The sequence below is a fragment of the Rhinolophus sinicus genome, linkage group LG12 (genome assembly GCF_036562045.2).
Source record: "Rhinolophus sinicus isolate RSC01 linkage group LG12, ASM3656204v1, whole genome shotgun sequence".
Lineage (NCBI taxonomy): Eukaryota > Metazoa > Chordata > Mammalia > Chiroptera > Rhinolophidae > Rhinolophus > Rhinolophus sinicus.
In genome coordinates, this window is record NC_133761.1 from 20,600,751 (window position 1) to 20,614,302 (window position 13,552).

The 13,552-nt window shown below is 33.0% G+C and overlaps 1 protein-coding gene across 6 annotated transcripts in view; it reads left to right on the forward strand.

Annotated features, from left to right (window-relative positions):
• Positions 1-13,552, forward strand: part of CSMD3 (CUB and Sushi multiple domains 3) — a 1,090,811-nt gene that overhangs the window by 759,427 nt on the left and 317,832 nt on the right. For all 6 annotated transcript variants that reach the window (XM_074316364.1, XM_074316366.1, XM_074316365.1 and 3 more), the window contains one exon: positions 7,900-8,056. In XM_074316364.1, coding sequence (XP_074172465.1) covers positions 7,900-8,056 — 157 coding nt within the window. The remainder of the gene's footprint in view (positions 1-7,899; positions 8,057-13,552) is intronic.

Genomic DNA, 13,552 nt, shown 5'->3' on the forward strand with positions numbered 1-13,552 from the left:
AAAGGAAAAATTCTCACATTGTTGAGTCCGGAGTCCTCTTAGCATGAAAGGTCATTTTCCTACATGCAAACTAGTCCATGAGAGCCCATCCCTATCCCCAGCACTTTCTGATATGAAACCTGGTAGAATCAGTTCTCTTCTTCCATTCAGACTAGGAAATAAGAAGAAATAAGTAAAACAAATAGTCCATTATAGAACCCTCTCCACCCTGACTGAAAGAATTTAAAATCATTGCTTATGTAGTAAGATTGACTACATTCTCTTGTAATCTTTATGAGTATAGGATTCGGAAAGTTTATTTTTGTGTTTGGTTTCATTTACTATATAGCATCACTGTTTGGATTCTAATAAAAACAGAAACGACAACAACAATAAAAAAAGAAAAAAATACTGTATTTATATCTAAACACACACACACACACACACACACACACACACACACACACAAACACCTTTCCTCTCTGAGAGTTAACAATGTAGGCTGACGCTCACTCACCCACTCACTCTTTCCTTTCTTCTTCTTTCCATAAAGGACTTGAGTTATTTATAACCACACTAGTAAAATTTATATCAAGTGTAGACATCATGTGACTCTTCTATGCAGTTTATTCCTGGCACCACTACCAGGTTTTCTGATTCATTAGAACTGGGGAAAGCTGTTTCTGTAGGTCTGCACCTACAATTATGGATTTTTATAAAGCTCTCCAGATTGTCTGATGACCAGCAGGTTTGGGAATTATGAGTATACCCTTCTTTAGTCACTTTTTTTCAATGGGCAAGCATAATGAACTTCCTAGGCCCTTACTCAAAATACGTAATTTCATTAATTATTTTAATTTACATTTATATAATAGGAGATGTTTATTATATCTAGGTTCTTAACAAGCAACAATGAATAAGTCCCATTGTCAGCCTGATAGGACAAAAGCTGAATGCCAATCAGAAATACTATTCCTGTTTTTGTCGCTGTGTTTAGCAAACACAAAATTCAAGGCAATCTTTTTTACCACAGTCAGTATTGTGTAGTTTCAAGACTTGTTTCTTACTCTGCATGTAGACTAAATCAATGATCATGGAGGACAGCCAGTCAAATTACTCAAAATTGATTTTGGGAGTCCAAAAGAAAGGCTTAGAATGATTGATATCATATTTATGAAAATTTAGATAGTTGAAGGACTTGATTAATAACATTATTTTAGAGGTACAATAAGAAGGTTATTAATGTGTTGTTGTTTTCTAAGATGTATTATTCTCAAGATCTTTGTCTGTCCTATGTGAGTCTTTGGGAATGATACATGTAATAGCCTATTATTATATTTTCAGTAATTTTGTGAGCTGGTTGTTATACATAGCCATTATTAAAAATCGAATTATATTACAATTACATTACAATTAAATGACATTAAAAATAAAGGTAGTAAATACAACTTTTCATTTTCTAATTATTTTACTGTTTTTACTGTTAACTGTGCTTTTTAGGTTAATTATGCCTATTGTATCTCTGTGGTAGAAATACTTTGTCAGAGTGTGTATCTTTTCCCAACTGGGAATTTAATGATGTTACATTGATAGCTTGATCTTATTCACAGTAAGGATATTTACATGGTAGAAATTGGCAAACACTGCAAATCCACACTTGGTTTATTGTTTTGTTCATAACCTATGCTTAAGTAGAAATGGGTTGTGTCTGTAGCCATTATATTGTGAATAACACAAAAAATTGAGAAAATATATTTTCTAGTATTTGAAAACTATTCAGCTTAGCAAAGAAGTTGCTCATATCATTTACAAACCAGTGAAGTTTTGATATAACTTTGTTTTTGATATTTCACTTCATCTTGTTAAGGTAAAAAAAATCAAGTGATATTCATTTAGGAACAACACTTATTTGTCAGTTGCAATTATAAGTTGCAGATTAAAAAGTTTGGCAAAAAAACACTGAAAGTATTCTGGAGGAATCAGTTAGCTCTATGGAATTTACAATAGCAAATATAATATGTTTTATTACTATTTGTAAATTGCATGCTACACATTCATTAAATCAGGGATTCTCAAACAAGTCTATGGGACAAATTGGGCCTGACACCTGTTTCTGTAAATAAAAGTTTATTGGGAGAAAGCCATGTTCATTCATTTAAGTATTGTTTATGGCTGTTTTTGTGCTACAATGACAGGACTGAGCAGTTGTAACAGAGATGTTATGTCCCCAACAGCCTAAAATATTTACTATTTACTCCTTTTCCAAAAAAGTTTGTCAACCTCTGTTTAAGTCAATAAAAGTTATTGTTAAAAAAAGGTATGAATATATACATTGCCCAATTTTGTTCGTTTCAGAGCTGATTGTGAAATATTTTCCAGCACAGCAGTAAACTCATATGTCCAACTGTATTTCTATCAACTCTGCTGTTGTTTACTACTAATTCATTGTCATCTTTCCTCCCCAAAGCACTCTCTAAATATTAATTAGTATAAAGTGCTGTGTTAAGCCTCATAAAGCCATTCATTCTCTCCCATACTGAAGATCACAAAAGTGAAATGATTTGTGACAGGCCATATAGCTTTAATGGTATAGCTGGGGCTTCAACTTTGTTACATAACCACAGAGCTAATGCCCCTGAAAAGCTGACCCTTCATCGTGCCCTCAACTCCCTCACTAAAACGTACTTGCTTTTATAATTGAGGACACATTATATAGCTGTTTCAAAGACATAAATATTTCAGTACAAACAAAAGTTCTCTGCTATGTTTCACTTTATTTTTGGAGAGAACCTAATAAGGTTTAGAATAAAATCCTTTCTGATTAACCATTGTAAAATATACTATTGTTTCGTTCAAACTTTGACATCTTACCTTGTTAGAAAAACGTATTTAAATTTCCAAATTAACCTATAAAACAAATGAACAAAAATGAAAATTCCGGTATCCATGAGCAGTAATAATTTAAAGGTTTGTATGATTGTACATAGGTACATGTGTAACTTTTTTCTTTTTATTTTGTATGTACTTTCTGTTCTTGGGTTTAGATAGCACCTTACTTGCTAATTCATTTGAGAAATGACTGAGAATATGCCTTTTAATCATATATTATAAAATCAACAACAGTTTTGAGTGTTAATAAGCAGTTCTTCATAACAAGGTTTGACCTCTCAGATCCAGAAGGGTCTGTTCGCCATAACTAATTTCAAGCCTTGATCAATAACAAAAGGTTTAATAATTGAATCATGGCAATATTAAGTTCTGATCTGTTCTAGTGCTAGACTACCAGGTTAATTGCAACCTTTTAACAAATTAGAGTCCTACCAACGAGTTTCATTAACGTTATTAAAAGCTCTCAATGCCTTTCATGATATTAATTCTTAAGTCAACTTGAAATTCTACATTTGACATAAAAATAAGTCATTACTTGAATTAGATGTTAAGTAACTAAGAATATTTCTGTGAGGAACACCAAGAGTTCTTTCCTGTCCAACTAAAAAGTGTAATATTATACAGTTATCTTATTCTTTTATATTATAGCTTTCTAAGTTCTTAAAATATAGATATTGATTAAGACATATGCTGAAAATAATAATAATAATAATAATATTTACTATTGAAAAAGGAAAAGGGAAAAGAAAAGAAAATAGTTCCACAAAATAAAATATCCTTAATATCCTGATTTTAATGAGTATAGAAATATGAGAAATAACAATCTCAAATAAAAGTTCCATGTGGTTCTGATGAGACCCAATAGTCACGCTGTACAGAAAATTTACTTTTCAATGAAACATGCATATTTTTTGTTTTTTTTCTCTTATTTGTGTGCTTATATTCATATTTACTTCAAAAGTGATTTTTTTGGCTTCACAGCTTTGTCCTATATGACGTTATACATTGCCTATATGCTACCATATGTATTTGAATATATTTGAAGGATTTTATTTACAAGTTCAATAGTATTGAGTTGATTATTACTATGAAACTCTTCTCTTTTTGAAGCCTTCCTAATTAATACTTGCTTTTCATTAGATTTAATGATTTTGTACATGCTTCTGAAATTCACAGTTGAATGATCATGCTTCATTTTATTTTGATTATTATGATAGTGGTGCTTCTATACTATTTGTTTTTTACCTTCTGACTCTACATTGTTAAATAAACTGTAGTGAATATTGATGCTTAATTAGATCCCCCAGCTGGACTTAGGATAATTTTTGTTCGTTTGTTTGTTTATTTGTTTTAGTATTAGCTCTTCGTTCCTTTTCGTTCAGGGATTATTCTTAAAATTATTTCTTAAACTTTATGTAAAGGAAGACAATACAAATATGTCTCTCTTATAACAGACAACATTGGATTTTTTTTTCTTTCTTCCTTTGGGTAAAAATGACGTCTTATTTTTTGTTTTTAAATCTTAGTCCCAGCACCTAACATAATGCATGGAAATAAACATGTGTTGAATTATTTTGTTAGTTTTTACATTGTTATATATCGAAATGATTTATATGTATGGAATAAAGTAATGGTTTCTGCTATCATTAACCTTTTTTTTCATTATCACTGAAAATTTGAGAAAAAAAATTATCGCTGAAAATTTGAGAAAAAAAATTATCGCTGAAAATTTGAGAAAACAAGTTAGGAGAGATTAGGAGAGACTTAAAAAATAAAACAAATTTCAACAACCAGTTTTTATTTACTCAGTTATATCAAGTAGTTGTTTAGTTTATATTTTCCTTTTTATTTGGCTATTTTTGAAAGACAGATTTCTCACAATATATCCACACAAGAAAGCAGAACTAGTTGAATCCAAGAACACTTATTTATATTTAAAACATAGGAATCGAGTTACATGTTAGTGAGAAGTGAAGGAAATAAAAGGAAAATATTCTTTGACAACAATTAACCACAAAAAAGATCCACTAGATCTGCTATTTAAATAATTTGGTTGTGAATGTGTAGCTCTAATTATAGGATTTATAAACTATATCAGATGTAATCATAAAACAAGTATATTCAGAAGTACACTTCTGAGAATATTGAACATTTGAAACTCATAGACACAAAAGTTGTTTTCTGATAAGCAATGTTTTCTTGTGTCTGATTTATCCCTGATTAATGTTTTTTCTTAAGTGAAGAGTTGAATTATATGTAATCAAACAAACAAAAAAAAATTCCTGAGCTAACAAACCTCAACATTTGGTTCAGTCTTTTGAAGACAAATAAATTCTTACTGAAATCTAAAGCAGAAACTTATTTGTACAATAACTTATTTGTTAAGTTATTCTAACTTGTTAGATTCCACCACAGGTTCAAGGTATTCCAGTATAATTTTAGAAATTTGTTCATACATACAGCTCTCTAGCTAGTACTCCAATATATTTTAAATAGTCAGCACACATTTTTTTTTTTTTTCTGACAGAAAGACCTTTAATAAAATGTGACCAGGAAGATGTTTGCTATTATCAATTCAATAAACATGTTTGCTTGAGTTTAAGAGTCTCACTTCCTCTCTTTCTCCCTCTTATTTTCCCACCCTCTCTGTTGCAATACAAGTAAATAAGGTGGTGGAGCATAAAGGGGGCATATGAGGCTGAGATTCCCTCAGAGAAAGAGCAGGAAGGGCCTGGGTATTGGAGATTTAGGAATTTCTGTGCAGAAAAAGTAATGGGTAATGTGGTTAGAAGAGGTCCTGAACAAAAACTATATTTGTAGAACATGTTAAATAAAACTGTTATAGTTAAATGAAATCTTTATTGTCTTTGTAACATTTGAACTTGTATCAATAAAAAGGTTGTGTAAAACTATAAATAGCTAAAGATAAATAAGCACATACTTAAGGTACTTCCATAACCAGAGGGAAGAAAGACCAAGTTAAATACATAATAACAGGTGCTATTCATTAAATTTGAACTATGAAAGTGTTAAAAGATATATTTGAAAATATTTTTTTTAAGTTTTAAGAAATCGTAAGATAATTCAATGAGAGAGAGAGAGAGAGAGAGAGAGAGAGAGAAAGAGAGAGAGACTTTCTAGAATTTGGCCAATGATTTTAAAATTTAGGATTTTATTAGGAGACCTAAAAAGAGATTAGTCACTGCTGAAAATGTAGTTGTTAGAGTGGAAATCGAGTAGAAGATTATTTATAATACAGAAGAAAAATAAATTTCAGAAGAGAAAATACAAGAGAATTGCAATACAGCTTTGGAGACTGAATATGCAAATAACAGGCATTCCAGGTGGAAAGTAAAAAGGTCAAAAAGACAGGGGAATAATTAAATAAAAACTCAAGAACATTTCCCTGAGTTGAAGAAAATCTTGACTCTGTAGATACAAAAGTCTCCTTATTTCATTTGAATAATGTAGATAGAAATATGGTGAAATTTTCCAATTCATTTTATTAAATTAAACAACATGAAATTCTGATAATTTGAAAGGAAAAAAACAGAAAATTATACAGGATTTTTTATAAGTTATAGAAAACTTTCTAAATAGCTTATTAAATTAAATATATCATGCAGCTTATTAAAAAATATATCATGCAGATTAAAAATAATAATAATGAATTGCATTGTGTACCACCTAGAAATCATCTCTAAGGTGACATGAGTGTTATGAATACCACTTCACTTTTGGGAAACACTAGTGCCATGGCAAGATCACTGGATTAGGAGTTCAGTGATATAATTTTTACTCTAATGTCAGGTTGGAAGTAAGTAAGTAAATTTCAGTCAAGACAAGTGAAGTTGAGCAGAATTTCTCAGCTTTTTCTATTCATTATTACTCACCTAAGGAGCCCCTAAGCCCCAACTCCATGAAACTAAGAACTATGGAATAAGACTTGTTAAATACAGCTGATCTTTGTGGGACCATGAATCATTGTGATATCTAAGGCTTCATGACCCTCAAGAAACAATTTTCATCCTGTTGTGGTAATAACTACTGCATTGAAACTGCATGCCTTAGGGAAACAAGAATGGTAATGTGCATTGCTGGTAAACCTTCAGTTTAATTACTGTACACATTTTGGAAAATAATCTGGAGATCTATGAACATTTGAATCCAGAAATGGCATATTTTGAAAACTATCTCATTGAAATCCAAGTGCTAAAAAATAAGAGGTTATATATAAAAAGTTGATTTTAGCATTACTTTTAGTGGCAAACAACTCAAGTTCGTTAATATGGGAATGATACTCGCAAGTTGTGGTAATGTCACTGTATGAAATACTACACAGCGCTCAAACAGAAGACTCTATACCTACTGCCCTGAAGAGATGTCTGTAATGCATTGGTAAAAGAAAAGCAAATTAGAGTGCAATGGGAAATTGCACCTTCAGAATGAGAATGAGGGAGAGATGTTTGGGAGCTTATCAGTTTTGCTTTTGTATATTAAAATTCATTTCTGAAAGCATGTAGTACTCTGCTAACAATCTTTTAAAAATGTAAAAGAATGAGATAAGTTAGAGGACATGGATTAATTATAGAAATTGCAAAAGAAGTAAGTACTGTATTTTATATTAACCATGATATTAGAAAAACAAGTGTTTGGTCCCCTTGAGCAAGTTGCAGAAAAACAATCCGCCAAACAACCTTGGAAACCAATCTTTCGTAGCTATTCTCAATTTTGAATCGCCTGCCATAAACAAAGCACTGCTTTTATAATAAGAGAAAAAGTTATATAAAATAAGTTTGAGTATTACTTAGATTCTGCTGACCTTGGAATTTAACAATTAGACATGTGGAATGTAACCCTTAACCTGGTATTTGTAAGAATTAACCTGTATGCATAATTGTCCTTGGGAAACATGTAGTAAACTGATTTAGGAAGAATATAATAATTTCCTCTTTTTCGTAGATATAAATACATCATCTGAATTGGTTATTACTGGCACATTTACAATTTAATTATCAATGTATTTTACAGATTTATGATGGAAAAGATAAAACGACTCATCTATTAGGTGCTTTTACTGGTGCAGCTATGCGAGGACTGACACTTAGTAGTACTTCAAATCAGCTCTGGCTAGAATTTAATTCTGATTCTGAAGGGACAGATGAAGGCTTTCAACTTGTCTATACTAGTAAGTATTTTGGAAGAATAAATATGTCAAACACTGATGCTAAGTATTTATTAAATAATTGCAGTACAACAAGTGAATTAAAACCAACATTTGATCAATTTGTGGTTTGCAACTCCCTTCTACATATCTAATTTTCTTTGACCCAAACAACTCCATAAATTAGAGGTATTCTATTGTCATTTTACATTTGCAACAACTAAGGTTTAGAAAGGTTAAATTATTTGTGGCTGTGAGCTTATTCATTTATGTATTTTTAAAACGGCAGTATTCTCCCCATCCAATATTTAAATACAGTTGAACTTTTTAATAGATGGAAATCCAATGTTTGAGCTCCAACCTGTAGTTGCAAAACACACACAATACATATGTAATAGTTATAATTGGTCAGCCATTGATGATAAATGTATGGTTTCAAGTTATTTTACATTAAAGAGTAGCCAAGCGTTTATTTTGTCCGCATTTGTGTTGATTTGCCTTATTAAAAATAAATTCATACTAACCTATTTTATTATACCTATCAGCTGTTCTGACGATTACACATGTAGAATTTCAAAGACTGAGAACCATAGATAAATGAGTTACATCAATCGTTATATGAATTAAATGAATTTATTTTACCAATGACATAATATAAGATACAGAGTAATTACATCAATAAACAATAAATTGTATCCAAATGATATACTTATTGAGTTTCTACTCTGTATGAAACACTGTACTAAGAAAGTAAAGCACATGTAAATTTGAGGCTGTTACTGGCTGTGCATTTAATAAATTTACAATCTATCAGATCTTAGAAGTTTAAAATACTCATTTAATGTAGCAACATAAATTAAGTATCAACATTCAGAAAACTTTACTGTTAGAATATTCGAAAAAAATCTAAAGACCCCTATACATTATTTTCAATAAGTCAGAAGAATGGAAAGTATTACAGAAATTGGAAAATTGAAAATGTTACAGCATTAAAGCTAATACATGGGATCCTTAAGGGCATTGAAATCAACTTATCATTTGTAAAAATATTCTTTCTTGATGATATGAGAAGTAGGAGACAGGAGAGTATAATGACTCTCAGTGCATAATGCTGAGAGATTATTCTTACTCCCTGTTTATTTCAAGGCTTTTTCTACCTGTTTTTGAACTATTACATCATTAGGTTTAAGGAAACATAAATTAACAAAATGAATGTCGAATACCGATTTTTCGGTTCTCAGTGTTGTGCACAATGTGATTTCTTCTAAGTCCTTCCAAAGACAAATGAAAATCTAAGCAAATTGTGTGACAGATTTTATTGTGTGATGGACTAAAACTAATGGTGTTGAAGATTACTGCTCAAATATAATTGATGTGATCTGCTCAGAAGGGCAAATATTTTTAAATCTGCTTTCCTCTTCTCGTTTCCCTGATTTCTAACAGATTGCTGACATTTTTTTCAAGTCATGGCTCAATGTTTACATAATGGTCTTTCTTTTTTTATGCATCAGTTTGCATTTATCCTAGTCTAAAATGTTAGTGGGTTTCATAGAAGAAATCTAGATTTGCTTTTCTGATATTTGAATTTTATGCATTTCAGATCATTAATGTAAAGTTACTGGGCATTGTAGGACAAACCTAGGTTTTAAATTGTATGGGGCTCTCAGGAGTCTGGAATGAGGAAAATCATTGCCTTTACTGACATTGGCATGCACTGTTGGATGTCAAAAAAGGAGAAACCATAAAAAGCAAATAATTGAAGTCACCCTTCTTTTTTAATGATTCTAGTTGTTCATTATTGAATGCATGTTTTTAGGAAGATGGGAAGCTATAAATTTGGGAAGAAAGTATAAGCAATTATTTTTTTAAAGGGCAGATGTATACCTATAAATGCTTTTCAGTCTCAGAACTGAAACTAACATATTTCAGTCAGACCTGGTCCTAAAATATTTGTAGCCTGCTTGCAAGGTGTCCCTAGATACTACCAGGTAAGTAAATGCTCATGGGGACAGAGCCAGGAGTGCAGTTTCTAGGCTCTTGGCCTTACGTGGAAAGGTGCTGGCTTGGGTAGTAAATGGCTACCAACTGTGATTGGATGGCCATCAGCTGTGGCTATTTGGCTGTCAGCTGTAACCAGTGAGCCATTGGCCACTAATATAACTGCTGTGGCTCCACTAGCAGCGGATGGTGGCTGAGCTAACAAGCTGGGATTGCAGTTAGCAAGTGAGGTTGGTCGACAAAGATGCAGACAGTGGGTTGCAGATCCTGTGGCTCCTGTTTCCTGTGTCTCTAGCCCAGTCGCCAGTGAGAATATAGTGGTATGACTCCCCTATCTAGGGCTCCTGGGTGTTCCTGTTTGGCCTCACCATATCCTGTGTTCTTGTGGGTGGAGCAGGAGCTGAGACCATGCATGACAATGCTCCTATGATTTTTCCAAACCAACAGCGGTGTTCTGAGCCCCTCTGTTGGGGTGGGGGGTGGGGGCTGGGGGCTGAAAGTGGTAACATGTCTGTTGTTAATTGTATTTGTTTCCAAGTCTTACTATTGATTTTTACAATGGCAACCTTTCTACTACTGCAATTACCTGAATAGTTAACCACAGATTTCCTAGCTTTGAAATCAGCTTACTCTTATCCTACAAACACATTTTGGTTTCCAGCTATAGCACTGGTGCCCAGGCTGCTTTCTCCCATCTCCAGTAGGTGTTTCCCAACTGACACTTACTCTGATTTCTTCAGCCAATGTTAGCCTGCTTTTAAACATTTATATCTAAAACTAATATAACAGTTATCCCACTGTATTATGGCTATACACTTTTGCAAACATATTCTGCATAGTTCTTCAAGTGGGTCATCTCCCTTCATAATGCCTGTAGTCAGTTTTATTTCAATTGCATCATTTTACGTATTCTTAGTATATTAACATGTAGTCTTAATACTGAGTTTATAAAATGCCTTTGTGGCATACAAGAAGATTCTATTAAGCCACATATTTTAAATAGTCACAGAATTCTTTTCTTTCTAATTTATTTATTTTATTTTTAGTAACATTTTAACTTCGTTTTATATTTGCTGAAATTTTATACACTTATTTTCACATTCAATATTATTTTATATTAATTTCAGGTATACAGCATAGTGGTCAGACATTTATATAATTTAAGAAGTGATCACCTGACTAGTCCAGTACCCACCTGGCACTATGCATGGTTATTACCATATTATTGACTATATTCTTTGTGCTGTACTTTATATCCCCATTTGTATTTTGTAACTACCAATTTGTACTTCTTAATCCCTTCAACTTTTTGCTCCTGCTTCCCAACCCACCTCCCATTTATCACTCTGTTAAGTCTAGTACCCATCTGACAGCACACATAGTTATTACAATATTATTGACTATATTCCCTATGCTATACCCTACATTCCCCATGACTACTGTATAACAACCAATTTGTAATTCTTAACTCCTTCCCCCTTTTCACTCATCACCAAAACCCTTCCCATCTGGTAACTATCAAAATGTTCTCTATATCTATCAGTCTGTTTCTATTTTGTTTGTTTATTTGTCTTGTTCTTCAGATTCCACATATATGTGAATCAACATTGCATCTGTCTTTCTCTGTCTGACATACTCCACTCAGCACAATATCCTCTAGGTCCATCCATGCACAGCAAATGGCAAGAATCCATTTCTATCCATGGCCAAGCAATACTCCCTTGTATACATGGACCACCTCCTCTTTATCCATCCTTCCATCAGCAGACACTCAGGCTGCCTCCACATCTTAGTGATTGTAAACAATGCTGCAATGAACATACAGATGCATAAGTCTCCTCCAAGTACAGTTTTGGGTTTCTTTGGAGAAATACATAGAAGTGAGATTACTGGGGTCTCTTGTTATAATCTTTGTTTTAGTCTATTTTGTCTGGTGTAAGTATTGCTACCTCAGCTGTTTTTGTTTGTTTTCATTTTCATGAAATATACTTTTCCTGTCTCTTTAATTTTAGTCTGTGTGTGACTTTTGATTTGAAGTGAGTCTCTTGTAGGCAGCAGACGCATACATAAGGGTCTTGTTTTCTTATCCATTCAGCCACCCCATCTTTTGATTGGAACATTTAGTCCGTTTACATTTAAAGTAATTGTTTATTGATATGTAGTTATTGTCATTTTATTATTCATATGTTTGATTTTTTTTTTCTTTTTGTCTTAAAAAAAATCATCTAAGATTCCTTGTAATACTGGTTTGGTGGTGATGAACTTCTTAAGCTTTTTCTTGTCTGGGAAGCTCTTTGTCTGTACTTCAATTCTAAATGATAGCTTTGGTTGGTAGAGTAATGTTGGCTGTAGGTCCTTGCTTTTCATCACTTAGAATAGTTCATGCCAATCCCTTCTGGCCTGCAAAGTTTCTGGTGAGAAATCAGATGACAGTCTTATAGGAGTTCCCTTGTAGGTAACCAACTGCTTTTAAGATTCTCTCTTTGTCTTTAACCTTTGGCATTTTAGTTATGATGCGTCTTGTTGTGGGCTTCTTTGGGTTCATCTTGTTTGAGACTCTGCTCTTCTTGGGTTTGTATATCTATTTCCTTCACCATGTTAGGGGATTTTTCGATCATTATTTCTTCAAATAGATTTTTAATTCCTTCCTCTCTTCTCTGTCTAGTACCCCTATGATGCTAATGTTGGTACCTTTGATGTTGTTCCAGAGGCCCTTTAATCTAATCTTCTTTTTTTTTTTGGGGGGGGGGGCTTTTTTTTTTTTTGCTTCTGTCTGTTTTCTGCCACCTTATCTTGTAAATTGCTGATTTGATCCCCTGTTTCATTTAATCTATTGTTGAGTCCCTCTAATGTATTCTTCATTTCAGTTATTGTATCCTTTATTCCTGACTGGTTCTTTTTGATATTTTCTATATCCATTTTTACATTTCCTATCTCTTTGTTGAAGTTCTCTCTGAATCATCGAACATCCTTATAACCAGTGTTTGGAAATCTGTATCTGGTAGATTGCTTGTCTCCATTTTGTTTAGTTCTTTTTCTGGATATTTCGTTTGTTCTTTTATTTGGACATGTTTTTGTGCCTCCCCATTGTGGCTGCCTCCATGTGTTTGTTTCTATGTTATGTAGGGCTGCTATGCATCCTTATCTTAGTAGAGAGGCCTCATGTAGTAGGATTTCTGTGGGAACCAGTGGTGCAGTCTCCCTTGTCACTAGACACAGATGCTCTAGGTATGTGCCTTATGTGGGTTGTGTGTGCCATCCTGTGTTTGATCCTTGGTTGCTATTTGCAAGTCAATGGAAAAGATTGACCCTCAGGCTGATTAGTTGTGAGAACTGGCTGTGACTATAGTGGAGGAGCTATGGTGTAAGGGCTAACCCTACAGAGCAGGGTTTGCTTTAACAGGGCTCTGGCGTCTGCCCAGTCTGCCCTTTGTGTTTGTCATTTTGAAAGCAGCCTGGTGATGCTCCAGCTCGGGCTGAATCTGGTCACCAAGCAGGTCACCAAGCCCCAGGACCTCCTAG